General features: G+C 41.7%; 1 protein-coding gene across 1 annotated transcript in view; it reads left to right on the top strand.

Moving 5' to 3' along the window:
- The window catches only part of LOC116507040 (merlin-like), a 34,404-nt gene that overhangs the window by 6,587 nt on the left and 11,552 nt on the right, over positions 1–16,265 (top strand). Inside the window, exons 5-11 of the mRNA XM_032214967.1 lie at positions 4,019–4,102; positions 7,336–7,404; positions 8,003–8,085; positions 9,492–9,567; positions 11,850–11,987; positions 12,834–12,908; positions 15,330–15,443. Coding sequence (XP_032070858.1) covers positions 4,019–4,102; positions 7,336–7,404; positions 8,003–8,085; positions 9,492–9,567; positions 11,850–11,987; positions 12,834–12,908; positions 15,330–15,443 — 639 coding nt within the window. The remainder of the gene's footprint in view (positions 1–4,018; positions 4,103–7,335; positions 7,405–8,002; positions 8,086–9,491; positions 9,568–11,849; positions 11,988–12,833; positions 12,909–15,329; positions 15,444–16,265) is intronic.

The following is a 16,265-nucleotide window of genomic DNA, read 5'->3' as shown; positions in this document are numbered from 1 at the left end:
TTTTATCAATTTTGTCTTAATGGGAATACTTTGGGAGATTTTCAAATGCATTTTTAGTACATGTGGCATATTTCAGTCAACTTAAATGTCTTTCTTTATTGGTTTTTGTATCATTACCAAAAGAAAAGCCACTTTTATCCAATTTGGGGTAATTTACCTAGCTTTAGGAAGCACTGTTATAAAGTATATTTACTTTATATATTTATTAAAGTATATTTATAGTTTATGAAGTGTGGTGTTCCTTGATTTGTAGGAAATCAGAAAACATTATTGTAAAGGTAAAGGTTTCCCCTGTCCAGTTGTTTCCAACTCTGCTAGTCCTCCAAACAATTATTGGGAAGTAGATGGAGGTATCAAAAAATATCCTACAGTCCTAAGGGAGTCAATATGTAATGATTTATGATCAAGAAATGGGCTGGAGGATTCTAGAAGTGGAAGTTCACACATTGTAAAGTTGCTAAGGTTGAGAAACGCCACTTATGTGAGATGAAGGTATATGCTTCTGATGAAAGAGATTCTGGCATTCAGCTCTCACCCCCAACCTTAATTTTTTTTAACACCCCTCGCCTTTTAAGCAATCGCCTAACTCTGCTGCAACCAATATGGAAAACTTCAGATTTAGTGAAATCATATTATATAGGTAACAACCGTTCTTAAACACATGTTCAAGAAGCTTTGCATTATTCCCCACTTATGAGTACTTTGATGTAGTTTCAAATTGTAAGGATACTGTTTGCCAAAAGCTGGGCAGAGGGCTCCTTGTCTTTTGTAAAAGTTGCATCTCTTACCTTTATTTGCCAGCCTGAGGAAGTGTGAAAATGCCATGCAGGTGTAAGGAGAAGGCTGTGTGCAGTGTGGGTGGGCAAGATGACCTGGAGGCTACAGGAGGTTGGTGAAGGGGGGGGGGAGTGGATCTAGAAAACATTTATTCATTGATTAAAGTATTTATAGCTCATATAAGGTTCTCGGGAAAAGCTTTAATCCATAAAACAAGCAAAGTGAAGTAAAAATGAGTGATACCTTGAAATTTAAATTTAAATTTAAATTTAAATTTAAAACAAAAATAACCACAATGCCATAATGAAAACAAACAGACTTTTAAAGGGATAAAATGGCATATTTAATCTGTGCTTTGGTAAAAAGCCAGGATTTCATCTGGCATTGAAAAGCAAATATTTTTGTGTGCTGTCTGTTCTGCAGGAAAAGGAATTTTTTAGGGCAGGGGTATCAAACGCGCTTCACTGAGGGCCACATCAGGGTTGTGTTTGACTTCAGGGGGTGGAGGGTCATGGCCAGCATGACATCATTCATGTTGGGAGTGCCTGTGGTGGCCCAAGCGCTCTGTCAGCGAAAATGGGCTCCGGGGCCCCGTTTTCGGCCGGGATGGCCTCCTGCAACCCCTCCTGAGCTCTGTTTTTGCTGGCAGAGGCACCAGAGGCTGGACCTTCACTGTTTCCAGGGAGGCCCCCCACATCAGATCTAAGCAACCTGTGGGCCAGATGCTGAGTTTGACACCCTTGACTTAGGATGCCAAAAAACAGGAGTCCTACCCCTATTACTGCATTTGATCATTATCAACCGGAGTGGGGTGCTGGATTTCAGAAACTAGTTTAATGTAAACAGCTAAAACCCTGAACACATGCTTCGGTTATTACCTTGGAACCAACTTTTCTTTGGAAGAGTTGATCCACTAGATAGAATCAATTTCCTGGCTTTTCTGCTTTTAACCATTGCCTTGACAATTATAATTGTTAATTGTGGGCTGAGCTAGTTGGAAAGAAGTCTGTTTCTCTTTTCCCTTCCTTTTCTTTTCATCTCCCTGAAAGCTACTCATTTTCTTGCAGTTCCTTCAAACCTGCCTTGGCTTGTTCCCCTTGGAGGAATGTAGTTTGGGGAATTTTTTTGCAGTTCCAAAAGAAACATAAAAGTGGAGGCAAAGCAACACGTTTGAACTTGCTGGGTTTCCTAACGTTAAAATTTAGATTTGCAGTATAATTGGGGTAAGAGTGAGAGAATAACCTATGCAAGGATTTGTATACTTAAGAAATCCAACCTGTTAAAATGTATTGAACCATTTGCTTGGTTTAAGAATGCAAAGTTATTATGTACAAGGCAATTCCCCTCATGGCAGGAGGAATGAGAAAGTCACAGTGTTTAGTAGTAGAGATCAGCTACTCCAGTAACTGTCGCCATACCTAAATGAATTTGATTTTTAAAATTGACTTCTTTAGGTTGTCCCCTTTTCAGACTTTAGGATGAGATCTGAGCTTTAATTATTTTAATTGCACTAATAATTATTATCTCTATACTGAAAAAAAGCCCAGTGGGGCTATAAAGAAATAAGTAGAAAAAATTCTAAATAAAAGTAAGAATCCTTAAAACATTAAATTCAGAAATCTATACAGGGATCATTTAAAAAAGCAAAAGAAAAGCAGTAGAACACCCAATCACAACTCAGTTTGATCCTGGCACAGTTATTCCGTAAATGCCCTATTTGATTGCCTTCTAAAATAAAGACAATTTAGAAATCAACTTATCTTTCTAGGCAGAGGTTCTGTGGCTCTATAGCCTTCTATGTTTGGAAGAAAACAAGGGTGCTTTCTCCCATATGTTATATTAAGATAAAGATTCCCCTCGCACAAGTGTGTTAGTCATTCCCAACTCTAGGGGGCGGTGCTCATCTCTGTTTCAAAGCCGAAGAGCCAGTGCTGTCTGAAGACGTCTCTGTGGTCATGTGGCCAGCATGACTTAACGCCGAAGGCTCACGGAATGCTGTTACCTTCCCACCAAAGGTGGTTCCTATTTTTCTACTCGTATTTTACATGGTTTCGAACTGCTAGGTTGGCAGAAGCTGGGACAGGTAATGGGAGCTCACTCCATTACATGGCTGCTAGGGATTCGAACTGCCGACCTTTCTGATCGATCGACAAGATCAGCGTCTTAGCCACTGAGCCACTGTGGCCCTTATGTTATATTAAACCTCCCAATTAAAACAAACAGCTACACATGATGAATGAACAAGGAACAAAGAGAAAAAAACGCAAATTTTATTAAAAAGACAGGAGTCATAAAAGGGAGATAAGATAGGGTGTGAATACATTAAACAGAATTGGGAACTCTAGCCATCTGATCATGTTATTTGATTACAGTTGCCAGAGGAGAGTAATACTGAAGGGGCACAATTTCTACAAGCTTGAAATAAAATTGTCAGTGGCACAAAAGGTATAATGGGAACTCCCCCCTCTCTTTTTCCTCAAATTGCTAGCATTCCAAATAACAAAAAGAAACTTTGCTTGATGGTTCATTCAGGACACACACGAGAAAAGCACAAGATAAATGCAGCATTGTTTTCCCGGAGTTTACCAGGCCATATTTAGGGGACTGAATAGAATGTGTAAGCTTCTCCAAACAACAGTGACCTGAACAGTATTTGAATTAGCCCCTACGTGCAAACACAGTGTTTCTCGGAAAGATAAAAAACAGAAAAGCAAGCACAGGAATTGTTTTCAAGCCTTCTTGTTGGATTTTGAAGAAGCCTTTAGCTGCTCTGGAAAATAGAATGCTGGTTTAGATGAATCTGATTTGCTAGATTTTCCCCCTTATTAATTCCGATACTCTACATTTCTATGGTGGAAAACAAATCATAGTGGAGAATTATAACTTTTCTATTTTGATTGTGGATTTTCTCAGTATCTGGCTGACCACTAACAAAATAGAAGAGTGGACTAAACAATCCCTTACTGATCTGATCTTCCAAATAGAAATTAGATACAGTTTAGAATGTAGTTATTATGCAGCATGCTTTAAAAGCATATGTAACTACTTTGAATATTCTTGGTATTTTTGTGCATGTCTCTACAGCGGCCAACATTTCTTTTATTATTTTTTTTCACTCAAAAACTCAGCTAACGGTTACATTTCAGGTGCCAAAACAAAGTCTGGGTGTCTATTATTTTGTTTTCAAGCTTTGGCTGGGTCTTAGATTTTTCTTCTCTTTTTTTTCCACCTTGTGTCTTAGGTTAAGAAACAAATATTGGATGAAGAAATCTACTGTTCTCCCGAGGCTACAATTTTATTGGCGTCTTATGCAGTTCAAGCCAAGGTGAGGCTTTATAATTGTTAGTTTGTCGCCTTTTATAACACATACGCAGAGTGTTAATTAACACAGAAAATGATCTGCTGAAGCTTAGCTGGAAATAGGAAGTGGTATATTTTTCACCTCATCTGTCTCCATTTTGGGGTGTTTTGCAGATTTGTTTAATGAGTACACCCTGTTTAGATTTCGAGGGAGGTCAGTGAATTAAAACGCAGAGAGGAGATTGACATATCTTCATTTTAAACAAAAAACCACTATGGAACAAAATGCAATTTAGACTGCAGAGGGCATTCTGAGTACAGATTTCTTAGTGAAGTTATGCTGGATCTAGCAAACAATGGGCTTATTTAACTATTGTGGATTTAATTTTATAACCATAGCATTAACTTTATGACCATGGCATAAAATGTTGTAAAATTGAGTCAGTCATGTGGGTGACCCAGTATACGACCATCACAACTTATGATCTATGGCACAGTCATAAGTTAGGGTCTACCTGTAAGGTGATAGTTGTTCTTCCCTACTCCGCCCTTTTTCGTAATTAAAAATAATTCTGCAGCATGCATTTGAGGAATTCCTGCATAATGTCTTGTGGGAAGCCCCCACTTCTAGAATGAAAAATTTGGGGAAATATTAAAAAGGCAGAATGTTATATTTCCCTAAAGGAGAAACATGCTCCTAAAGACAGAAAGCAGAACCAGCCTTTCTTAATAGCCCCGAGCAGATGTTTTGTGCCCATTAAGAAAGATTGGGCCAGTCTATTCAGAAACAAAAGACCTTCACCTCCAGGCATGGGATTAAACATTTTACACTCTCCTCCACCCAAATTCTAAGAACAGGACATGACCATTTAGGATTAACCCACTACCATTTAGCAGAAGACACAGAGCTCATTACCTTGCACAATTTCCTAAGGGCATTTCAGACATTGCAACCCTCCCCATCCTGCATTTCGGGACCTGTATAAAATCCTGGCACTCATCTAGTTAGTTGTTCAGCTGACCCAGAACTGCTGTTGGTTCTGTTCATCATTACATTTTCTTCCCAATCATCCTCCATTTTATTTTATTCCTGACTTGGACCTGAACCGGATGGATTTTCCTTCCGTCTCTTCCTGACCTTTCCTCTTCCCTGAATCATCCTTCAGAAAGTTAAAGGGGGAGGGGGGCAGCTGTAACTGTTTCATTCATCCAGCCTTTCTTAGCACTGAACAGAGAACTGCTTTACCAACCCTTGCTAGTTACTGGCAGAAATCAACCAGCTTTAGTTCAGAACTGAGGCAGATCAAATGAAATGAGTGAACATTTTGCCTTTCATTATCCCTAAATGTCTTTGGGCATATAATATATATAACTATGATAGTGTTGGAAGAAATGTCCTTCTGGGTTTGGCTCCAAGTGGGGAAAAAGACACTGGAGACATGGAGGCTGCTTGGGAAGATGGTTTTAATGGTGGACAGGACCACATGGCTTGAGTCCTGAACAGAAAAGGTGATCACATGCTTCAATATTGGTGGAGAGGAGAAGAGAAGGGAAGGGAAGGCAAGGAAGGAAGAGAAGCTGAGTCCCTGGTTTTATGCCCTCTCTGGCCTTTGATCTTGAGCTTGTATTCTGATTGGTTGTCAGACTCCCATGGGCCCATGCAGGGGCAACTCCCTAGGCTGCGTTTTGAATCCAGGTTTGGTTGAGTTTTCAGATGCCATGTGGTGAGTTGGGTAAGGTGCCAATATTATCATGCCTTAATCCCATTCCCCTGGAGCTAAAGTGGAGAACTCTTTATTATGTAAAGGGACTAGCTTGGCCTTCTTAATGGCCCATTGACAAAGTGGGGATGGGCAGGAAGCTACAGGCAGCTATTCTGTCTTTTAAAACATGTTTCTTTCTTTTCACATCCAGAGAAATATTCTACCTTTTCAATATTCCCTAGGATATTTCATTTTTCTGGGAGAGGGCGGGTGATAACTTCCTACAATAGGATGGCAGCACCCATCGTAGCGAGATTTCATACTTGTCCCACTGTACTGCTAGTGGTAAGGTAGCTATTTGGAGATGACTGGAATTAGATTGTGGGACTCAGTGACACTACATGTTTATTGATTGATTGATGAAATTTATACTCTGTCCCAAAGTGTTAACTCTGGAAGGTTTATGAAATGAATCTATAAACACAAAAATCATCAAATATCTGGAAAATTAAACAGCGATCAATTAAAAAAAAACCCATAAGAACAACACACTCTGCAACCTACTTTGTTATCCATTCTGACCCAGGATCTTGGGACTCAATTTCAATAGGGCTGATGGTTTGGGGCCAAAGCGTATAATGTTTAGAGAAACCTGTGAATTATGATCTGTAAAACTGGTTTAATGATCAAGGTATGGAATACATCCAAAAACCTATACACTATTCAACAGCCATTGTTATAAAAACTAAGGTTTATGGACAATGTGTGAGCCCAGCTTGGATAGTTTGCTTACCAAGCCATACCACTAAACTGTAGTTCTCTCTTTAAGGGGACATTAGGATCTTCTTTTCCTAGTGATTGGTGCTTAAGTTACAGCTGGACCCATTGTAGCTTTACTGCGTTGGCGGAGTTGACAACAAATTCTAAAGGGGATCCATCCAGTTCTGAAGAACCAGTAGTGAAAATTCTTAGTGGTTTGGAGAACTGGTAAATACCACCTCTAACTGGCCCCACCCCCATCTATTGTCTGCCTCCCAAGTCCCAGCTGATCGGGAAGGCATGGGGATTTTGCAGTAAGCTTCCCCTGGAGTGGGGAGGGAATGGAGATTTTACAGTATCCTTCCCCTGCCATGCCCACCAAGCCATGTCATGCCCACCCCGCCCACAAAACCAGTAGTAAACATTTTTGAATCCCACCACTGCACTGGATTCTTCTTGAGCTGTAAACTAGTGTATGTTTGGTACTAGCTGGTTAAACCTCAAGCATATTTTGTCAGAACTAAAGGACAGGAAGGTAAAATTCTCAGGAAAATTATTTCTGACAGGGTCTTTTTTTTTTGCTCCTATGGAATTACAAGGTGTAAATCACACTTCAGATTTCACTTATAAAAATCTTTTAGAGCTTTAGCCATTTTTAGTTGTTATTTTATGATCAAATGATTCCATGTTTTCTCTCTCTTTTAAAAAAGTGTTAATTTAGATCTTATACTATGCTGTCAATTTTTTGTTTACAGTCTTTTCCTGTTGACTCATCTGATACTTTTTTCCCTCACAGTATGGTGACTATGACCCAAATCTGCACAAACCAGGTTTCTTAGCTCCAGAAGAGCTTTTGCCAAAAAGAGTAAGTGTTTTCACACTTTCCTATCCTCCTGATCATGAATAGGAATCCTCAGATACCCAAAATAGCAGAATTAGCCAGATAGGGAGCAACGGATTTGCATGACTCATAAAACAACTTCTTCCCAAAAACCAGTGATTTCTATTCACTCTTTTAGGACAGATTGTTCCTCTTTGTTTTCTAGAGAGTGGGAAATTTTAAAATTCTGACATTCGGTCAATTCTCATGCAACTATTGGAGAATGTGAGAATTCTCCTTCGAGATATCTTCTCCAGGGTCATGAGCTCAAAATGAGTTTATAACCTGACCTTGGTGTTTTTATTCTGGATTAACCTTCTTCCAGATAGACTCCAGATTGCTCTTCACGAAAGGGAAATTTATGACAAAATCAAACCGAAGTTAGGAGTTTTTTATTAAGTTACCAACAAGCTGAAAGGCTTCTGGAAATGGGAGTCAGTTTGCTTCTAATCCTGCAGCATTTTAAGTCATATGTAATTCTGCAGGCCCTTCCAGTTTGTCATACCAGCATGAACAGCCTTCTAGAGGTTTGAAAAGTAAATATTTTTGCCGTTGTTTTCTTTTTTGTTTTTTACTTTTCTAGGTTCTCCGTCAATATCAGATGACCCCTGACATGTGGGAAGAAAGGATTACTGCTTGTTATGCTGGACACCAGGGAATGGCCAGGTACTGCGAGCGCCCTTTGCTTGTGCAACTGTAGTTGCAAAAAAAGGAAAAAAAAGGACTTACATCCATTAACACCTGGTATTGGGGAGAGGGGCAGTGACACACTTTCTGCCCCTTTCCAATTTGTGTGCAACACTGGTGGAAGTTACACTCCTTCCATATTTTTGTGCAACGTCATGATAGAAGGACAAAGGGCAGGTTTTCAGTTTCTAGTGGTTAAGGCATTTGGGGCAGCCACTTTCTCTCAGCCCAGCTCACCTCACAGGGTTGTTGTTTTTGTGGGGAAAATAGGAAGAGAAAGGGGGATTAAGTTTGTTCATAGTGTTGAGTTCTTTATAAAAATAATAAAGGTAGGATAATGAAAAATAAACCAAGATGTCACAATACACATTACACGATTTTGACACTCTGCCCATGTTCATCTATTTTTTTCCCTGGAACCTAGTAGAAGCCAATAAAAATTTAGATGAATTCTAAATTCCCTTGAATTCACTTCTTGATACAAAGTTTGATCAAAACAGATGGGAATTTAGAAACTCATGTTCTCTCACCACTCTGCTTCTGGCTGTTGATCTCACCTCTAGGCAAGATGGGTGGCACACAAATCTAATAGCAATAGCAATAGCAATAGCAGTAGACTTATATACCGCTTCATAGGCCTTTCAGGCCTCTCTAAGCGGTTTACAGAGAGTCAGCATATTGCCCCCAACAATCTGGGTCCTCATTTTACCCACCTCGGAAGGATGGAAGGCTGAGTCAACCCTGAGCCGGTGAGATTTGAACCGCTGACCTGCTGATCTAGCAGTAGCCTGCAGTGCTGCATTTAACCACTGCGCCACCTTGGCTCTTATTTACTAATAAGTAAATAAAAAACTGTATTTTTGTCAACACTTCATTTAAAGTGCTGGTTCCAGGCTTTTTAAGACTAAAAAGAACATATCTGCTTAAGAATAATCTTTTTTGATAATCTGTCCATCACTGTTTGTGGTGTGCTCTGTTCAAAGCCTTTAGTTGTTTTACAGATTGTTCCAAGAGCAGAACTTTTTACATAGCATTACCAGGACTTCAAAATATTCTTCCAGGAAAGGCATTTTTCAATTGGGGGTCATTCAGTTGAATATAAAACTTGTCCCAGAATATTTTGAATTTGTTTGGATATGCCAAGTGAAGCTATTTCTACGTCATGGTTGAATTGACCATCTATTTATGTGATTTTTTAAAATAGAGGCTATAGTGCAATTTGTAAACATCTTTGATTAGCAATGGTAATAAAGCTAGGTAAAAGTATTTCACAGTCAGTAAATACAGCCTAGGGGTGACAGTAATATAGATCAACATGTTTTCTTTATAAAACAAGAACAATCCTTTCCAAGTCTTTTTAAAAAATAAATATTCCATTCTTCTAGATATGAAGCTGAGATGAACTATCTTAAAATAGCACAAGATTTGGAGATGTATGGGGTTAATTATTTTCCAATTGCTGTAAGTATGTGTGATTTTTAATGCATCCGATTCAGATTTTTCTGACAGTCCCAGATATTTGATTGTAAGTCCCTTGTGCCCCAGCAGTATTGCTAGTAAAAAAAAAAACCCAAACCAATGGGGTGGGGGTTATGGGAGTCATTCATAAATTCTCATCAGCATTGCCTGGATCTGGAGCAATTTGCCTGACTTAAAAAGTGTTCTCCATTGTTAAATGCCATGACTCTTAAGCAGATTTCTTGTTCCAGTGGTGGGTTTCAAAATTTTTTAGAACCTCTTCTGCAGGTGTGGCCTGCTTTGTGGGAGTGGATTGCTGGCCATGTGACTGGGTGGGAGTGGCTTGCTGGCCATGTGACCAAGTGGGAGTGGCTTGCCAGCCATGTGACTGGGTGGGCATGGCCAACTTGTAAAATGTGGTGAAACTCACTTAACAATGCTTTTGCTTAGCAACTGAAATGTTGGCTCAGAAACTCTGGCATTGAAGCGTGCAAGTCTTAAAGCTGTCAAGTTACAAGACTCTTGCACCCCTAACCCTTTAGAAACCCCCACCCCAGGGGTGTTCAAACTTGACATCTTTAAAACTTTAAGGTTTAGATAGGACTCTTAGAGGCGGGCGGGGCGATTGGTGAGGAAGCCAATCAGTGAGCGGTGGGCGGGGCAAGCGTGGTGCGGACGGGCGGAGGGAGGGAGCTGGAACTGGTTATAAACGGCACAATAGATTTGTGGAACATCTTCTATAGAAGAGGTTAGAACTGGCAGGAACCCATCCCTGTCTTGTTTTTACATTTTTCAATGTGTATTCATGTTAGCTAACCTAAAGAGAAATTCTAGTTTATAGAACCCTGACGTTTGACTCTTTTATACTGTATGAAGTAATGGGGAAGAAGCTTCCAAGAGGCAAAAGTGCTGGTTATGTACTTTATAGAGAGTAGTTGAGCTGCAGTAAGGATAATTAGGTAAGACAATAAAATTCCCAGTTAAGGCAGGTGTTTATAGATATGGATAGTCCTCAACTTATGACCACAATTGAGCCCAAAATTTACGTGAGAAATTTGTTAAGTGAGTTTTACCCCATTTTAGGACTTTTCTTGCCACATTTGTTAAGCGAATCACTGCGGTTTTAAATTGGTAACATGGCTGTTAAGTGAAACTGGTTTCTCTATTGACTTTGCCTTGTCAGAAGGTCGTAAAAGGGGATCACATGACTCCTAAACCAGGCAACCGTCATAAATATGAATCAGCTCTCCAGCATCCAAATGTAAGTTACGTGACCATGGGGATGCTGCAACGGTCATAAGTGTGAAAAATGATCATGTCACTATTTTCAATGCCGTTGCAACTTTGAACGATCATTAAATGAACTGTTGTAAGTCAAGGACTACCTGTATTCCTCGACTTACAACCATTAATTTACCAATTGTTTGAAGTTAGAACAGCTCTGAAAAAGAGTCACCTAATTGGCAAAATGGGAAAGAAATGAAGGAAGGAAGGAAGGAAGAAAGAAGCAAGGAAGAAGGAAGAAAAAGAAAGCAAAAAGAAAGAAAGAAAGAAGGAAGGAAGGACATGACGAGTTCTTGCACTTACCGTACATAGTGGTGGGATTCAGCCAGTTCGCACCACTTTGGGAGAACCGGTTGTTAACTTTCTGAGCAGTTTGGCGAAAGAAATCATTAGGGCAGAGAACCGGTTGTTAAATTCTTTGAATCCCACCACTGACCATACAGCTGTTGCAGTGTCATGTGATCAAAATTTAGGTGTTTGGCAACTGGCATGTATTTACAATGTCTGCCGTGTCCTGGAGTCAGGGATCACCATTTGCAATCTTCCCAACCAGCTTCCCACAAGCAAAGTCAATGGGGAACTTGGATTCACTTAACGACTATGTAATTCACTTTAACAATTACAGTGATTCCCTTAAGAAACATGGCAAATAAAGTTGTAAAATTGTGAAGTGTGACTCCCTTAACAGCCACCTTGTTTAGCAATAGAAATTCTGGTCCCCGTTGCAGTCATAAGTTGAGGACTACCTGTGCAATACATCTGGAATTGTGAAATGTGCATTTTAGGCCAAAATAAGTTGTAATTGATTGTTGCCAGACAGTGAATATATTAACCAATAAAGGAGAATATTTGTAGCCCAGGGTTGAAATGAGGGATCCTTGGTGCTCCCTGAAGTAGATTGTTTTCTTCCAGATGTCTCATTACCCAAATAAAATAACATCAGCAGGGCTAGTCAGTGCACAAGATGAATATATTGATTTTAACCTTGGACTTCTCCGCAGCAAAAGAAGAATCATACAGACTTCCTGCTTGGGGTCGATGCCAAAGGGATTCATGTCTACAGCATCAATAACCGTTTCTCTCCAAATAAGTCTTTTGAATGGAGCAGCATCCAAAATATTTCTTATTCTGATAAAGAGGTAGGGGGATGTGCCACGGCAGCGGTCCCCAACCTTTCCGCCCTTGCAGACTGGCAGTGCGGTGGCGGCGGGGAAGGGAGAGGGGATGGTTTTTCATTGTATTTTTGCTACATATTTATAAAAAACATAGAACTGTTTTTTCTACTATGTCTGTTTGTCATTGTGTTGTTAGAATGGTTGTTTTTAATGCTATAGAACCGTGATGATGAACCTACCTATGGCACATGTGCCACAGGTAGCACGCGGAGCCCTCTCTGCGGGCATGTGAGCCATCTCCCAGCTCAGCTCCATCACATGCACGTGCCTCGCACCAGCCACCTGATTTTCGGGTCTCTGTTGCACATATGGGAGACGTACGCATATGCGTGGGGGCGGGCAGGCGGGGGATTGTGTGCCCAAGTGTGTGGGGTAGGGTGGGTTGCATGTGCATGTGTGTTGTCGGGAGAGAGTGCAAGCATGTGTGGCATGTTCCCCTGTGCCCCATTTTTGGTCCCAGGAGGCTTTAGGGAGGCCTACTAGGACCAAAATGGGGCACCGGGGGGGGGGTGTTGCGCGCATGTGCGGGGAGGTCACGGGGGATTGCACGCATGCACGGGGGATCGCATGGGGAGCGCACATGCATGGGGAAGCAGAGGGGTCATGCACACATGTGCAGGGAGCGCATTGCATTGTGGGTGTGGGCATGTGCCCACGATTTCGGCATGCGAGGACAAATAGGTTAGCCATCACTGCTATAGGATGTCATACTTTACATCCATGGGTCTCTAGTGGAAACAAATTTTGTACATGGACTTAGTATATAATGATCATTTTTAAAAAAAAAACCACAAGCCTTTTTTCTTTCAGCTTACAATTAAGCCCATTGACAAGAAAGCCGAGGTTTTCAAGTTCTTCTCCTCACAGCCTAAAGTCAATAAACTGGTGAGTGCCTGTGAGATTATCTGTGGAGTCCTTGGTGCTGTCTGACTTGGCTTTCTTCATGTAGACATTTCATTACCTAACTAGGTAACATCATCAGTGTGAGTGAATGTGGGGGAGTGGTTTGCTCCCTGTTTATGTATGGTAGTTTGCCCTGCCAGTGTTGATGTAATTGTGGTTCTCTTCTTTCTGTCCCATTTTTGTCCCATTATAAACATGCCCCATTATAATAATGGCCGAAGACAGTGGCCTGACCTGAATCTATGCTCGGTTGGAACAGAGATCATGTGACACTGAATTGCTCTGATTGCCTAGACCCATGATTGCGAACCTGTGGCATGTGTGCACAGGTGGCACGCGGAGCCGTTGTCAGGGCATGCGAGGCTTGTGCATGCTGCCAGCTGACTTCGGCCTTCTTTTGAGGCCATTTTTCGCCCTTCAGAGACTTCCCTGAAGCCTCCAGAGCATTAAAAACTGGCCCTACAGGAAAACTGGAAGTTCGGGAACAGACTTCTGGTTTGCTCGTAGGGCCGGTTTTAGCCCTCTGGAGCGTTCAAGAGCCCTCAGGAGGCTTCCCTGAATGCTCCGGAGGGCAAAAACAACACGAGCAAACCAGAGGTCACTTCTGGGTTGCTCGTACGGTCGTTTTTTGCCCTCTAGAGACTTCAAGGAAGCCTCCTGAAGGCCCCCGAAGGCTCCAGAGGGCTAAAACCAGACTTCTGGTTCCCGAACTTCCGGTTTGCCCGTAGGACCGGTTTTTCGGGCTCCAGAGACTTCAGGAAAGCTCCTGAAGCCTCCGGAGGTCCTCCGGGGTGGTGTGTGTTTTCGCCCTTCCCAGGCTCCTATAAAGCCTCTCGAGCCTGGGGAGGCCGAAAAAAAGCACGGCAAAAAATTGGAGCGCTGGTCATGCGTGCATGTGTGCTGTGGTCCCAAGCATAGCATTATGGGTGTGGCACGCCCGCCCACGACCCCCTGCGCTCCCCCTGCTTTTGGCACGCGAGCCAAAAAAAGTTTGCCATCACTGGCCTAGGCGTTGCCGAATGATTTTATTTTTAGTAATAACAATTAAAGCCATAAATGATTGTGAGGAAGCAAATGAGGGAGTGGTTTGTTTTTCAGTATATACAATATCTATCTAAACATTAAGATATGCAGGATAAGACTTGCTCCATTTCCCATAGCTAGGAGAGCCAAGTTAGGTGAAGATTTATTTATCTTAAACTTCCTACTTCTATTATACGGATTAAAAACGTGGAGGGAGGGAGGGGGGAAGCAAAATGCACAAGACTGGGAATATCTAATAGTCAAACAAAATAGAATTATTATTCTATTCTATTCTGAGCCAAGGTGGCACAGTGGTTAGAGTGCAGTACTGCAGGCTATTACAGCTGACTGCTAGCTGCAGTTCAGCAGTTCAAATCTCACAACTCAAGGTTGATTCAGACTTCCATCCTTCCGAGGTGGGTAAAATGAGGACCCAGATTGTTGTGGGCAATCTGCTGATTCTGTAAACTGCTTAGAGAGGGCTGTAAAAGCACTATGAAGCAGCATATAAGTCCAAGTGCTATTGCTACTGCTATTATCAATTGGTAGAAGGACCAGTCATTCTCAATTCCTAGGGCGTGTTGGAACAGCTGTGTTTAGAGATTTTCTAAACACCAAAGAGGAAGGATCCATTTGGAAGCCCAGGGAATCTGAAAGGAGGGGGAAGTGATAGAACATGCACATTTCTACCCTTCCATTTATGCTCTGGGTAGTGCTCAGCTATATCCAAGTTCTGTATGTTCCTTCATTAACCTAGAAATGTATCAACTTAAAAATATATGTGTGTAGCTCTCCATTATGCCAGTCCTAAATGAAAACAGTCTTCTAGGTAATGTAAGGTCCAAGACAAATACAGATATGGAGCAGTGGTGGGTTGCCAATTTTTTTTACGACTGGTTCAGGCGCGCTTGCGTGCTCACACTTCTGCACATGCACAGAAGCGTCTGGGTGGGCGGAGCCTCCCGCCACCGCTACTACCGGTTCGCCCGATCCAGGTCAAACCAGAAGCAACCCACTTCTGATATGGAGGTTTTCAGTGGACCTTTTAACAGGAAATAATGAGGATTATCAGAATGGCTGATAATATAGCATTCCTATAGTATCCTGGTTTTTTATATTTTCCTGAGGCATGTAGACAGTAGTTGCTGAAAACCAAATCAATCAGATTAATTTTAGGTTTACCTGGAGAACTAAATTGAGTTTCCCTCCCTTCAGAGACAGATATTACTACATCGCTGAGTATTATGGTGTAATACATGAAGAATTGTGTTTATATTCTGGACTTCCCAAACACATCTGATAGACCACTGAAGGAAACAGAATACTGGAGTTCTCTTGGATAGTTCCAGGAAGATATTTTTCTTTTCTCCTTTCTTGCAGATCATGCAACTCTTCATTGGAAATCACGACTTGTTCATGAGAAGGAGGCGAGTGGATCCCATTGAGATCCAGCAGATGAAAGCTCAAGCCAGAGAGGAGAAAGCAAGAAAGAAGGTGACTCTTAATTAGATACACAAGGAATTTTTCTTCGATGCAGAATCTCAGTGTACATGCAAAGTAAAGAGTAATAATACTCATAATAATGATACCAATAAAATAATCATAATAGCAAAAATAATCATAATAATGATACCAATAGTGGGGAAGGTGAGAAGGATAATTCTACAGTCATACAGAATGGGGGAATATAGAGTACTTAGACATAAAACAATACTGTGAAGATTAGGTACTCAGCAGAGTGATCCCATGAGGGAAAAAACTGCCCCTGTGTCTATTTGTTTTGGTATGTAGTACTCTATAGAGGCATCCCAAGAGAAGGAGTTGAAACAATTTATGTCCAAAATGTGAGGGGTCTGTAGTTATTTTCGCAGGTCTCCTTTTGACTGGCACAATATACAGGTCTTCTATGGAAAGTAGGCTGGCTGGAATTGTTTTTTTCTGCAGTTGTAACTATCCTTTGGAGCGGTATGGCCTGGTACGGCCGTACCAGGAGTATCCGGGAGAAGTGGCCACCGTACCAGTACAGTGGCTCATTGGGCCCACCCGCCCGCCCATATTCCATGGCCGTTTAATACCGCGACCGGCCCATTGTGCAGGCGTGCACAGCGTGCACACCTGCGTGACCTCCACCGAGCAACTGGGTGCCGCAGGACGGTGGTGTGCGCATGCACGCACAGCACGCGTGCCCGTCTAGGACGCCTGGCCCCGTGCAGAGCGTACCGGCTGCACCGGGGTCCAGAACCCACCACTGCTTTGGAGTCTGTGCCTGTTATAGTGCTAACTTCCACGTGTGGCCTAAACATACGTACATATTCA

Source organism: Thamnophis elegans, chromosome 4 (genome assembly GCF_009769535.1).
Source record: "Thamnophis elegans isolate rThaEle1 chromosome 4, rThaEle1.pri, whole genome shotgun sequence".
Lineage (NCBI taxonomy): Eukaryota > Metazoa > Chordata > Lepidosauria > Squamata > Colubridae > Thamnophis > Thamnophis elegans.
This window is presented reverse-complemented; position numbering and strand designations above follow the sequence as displayed.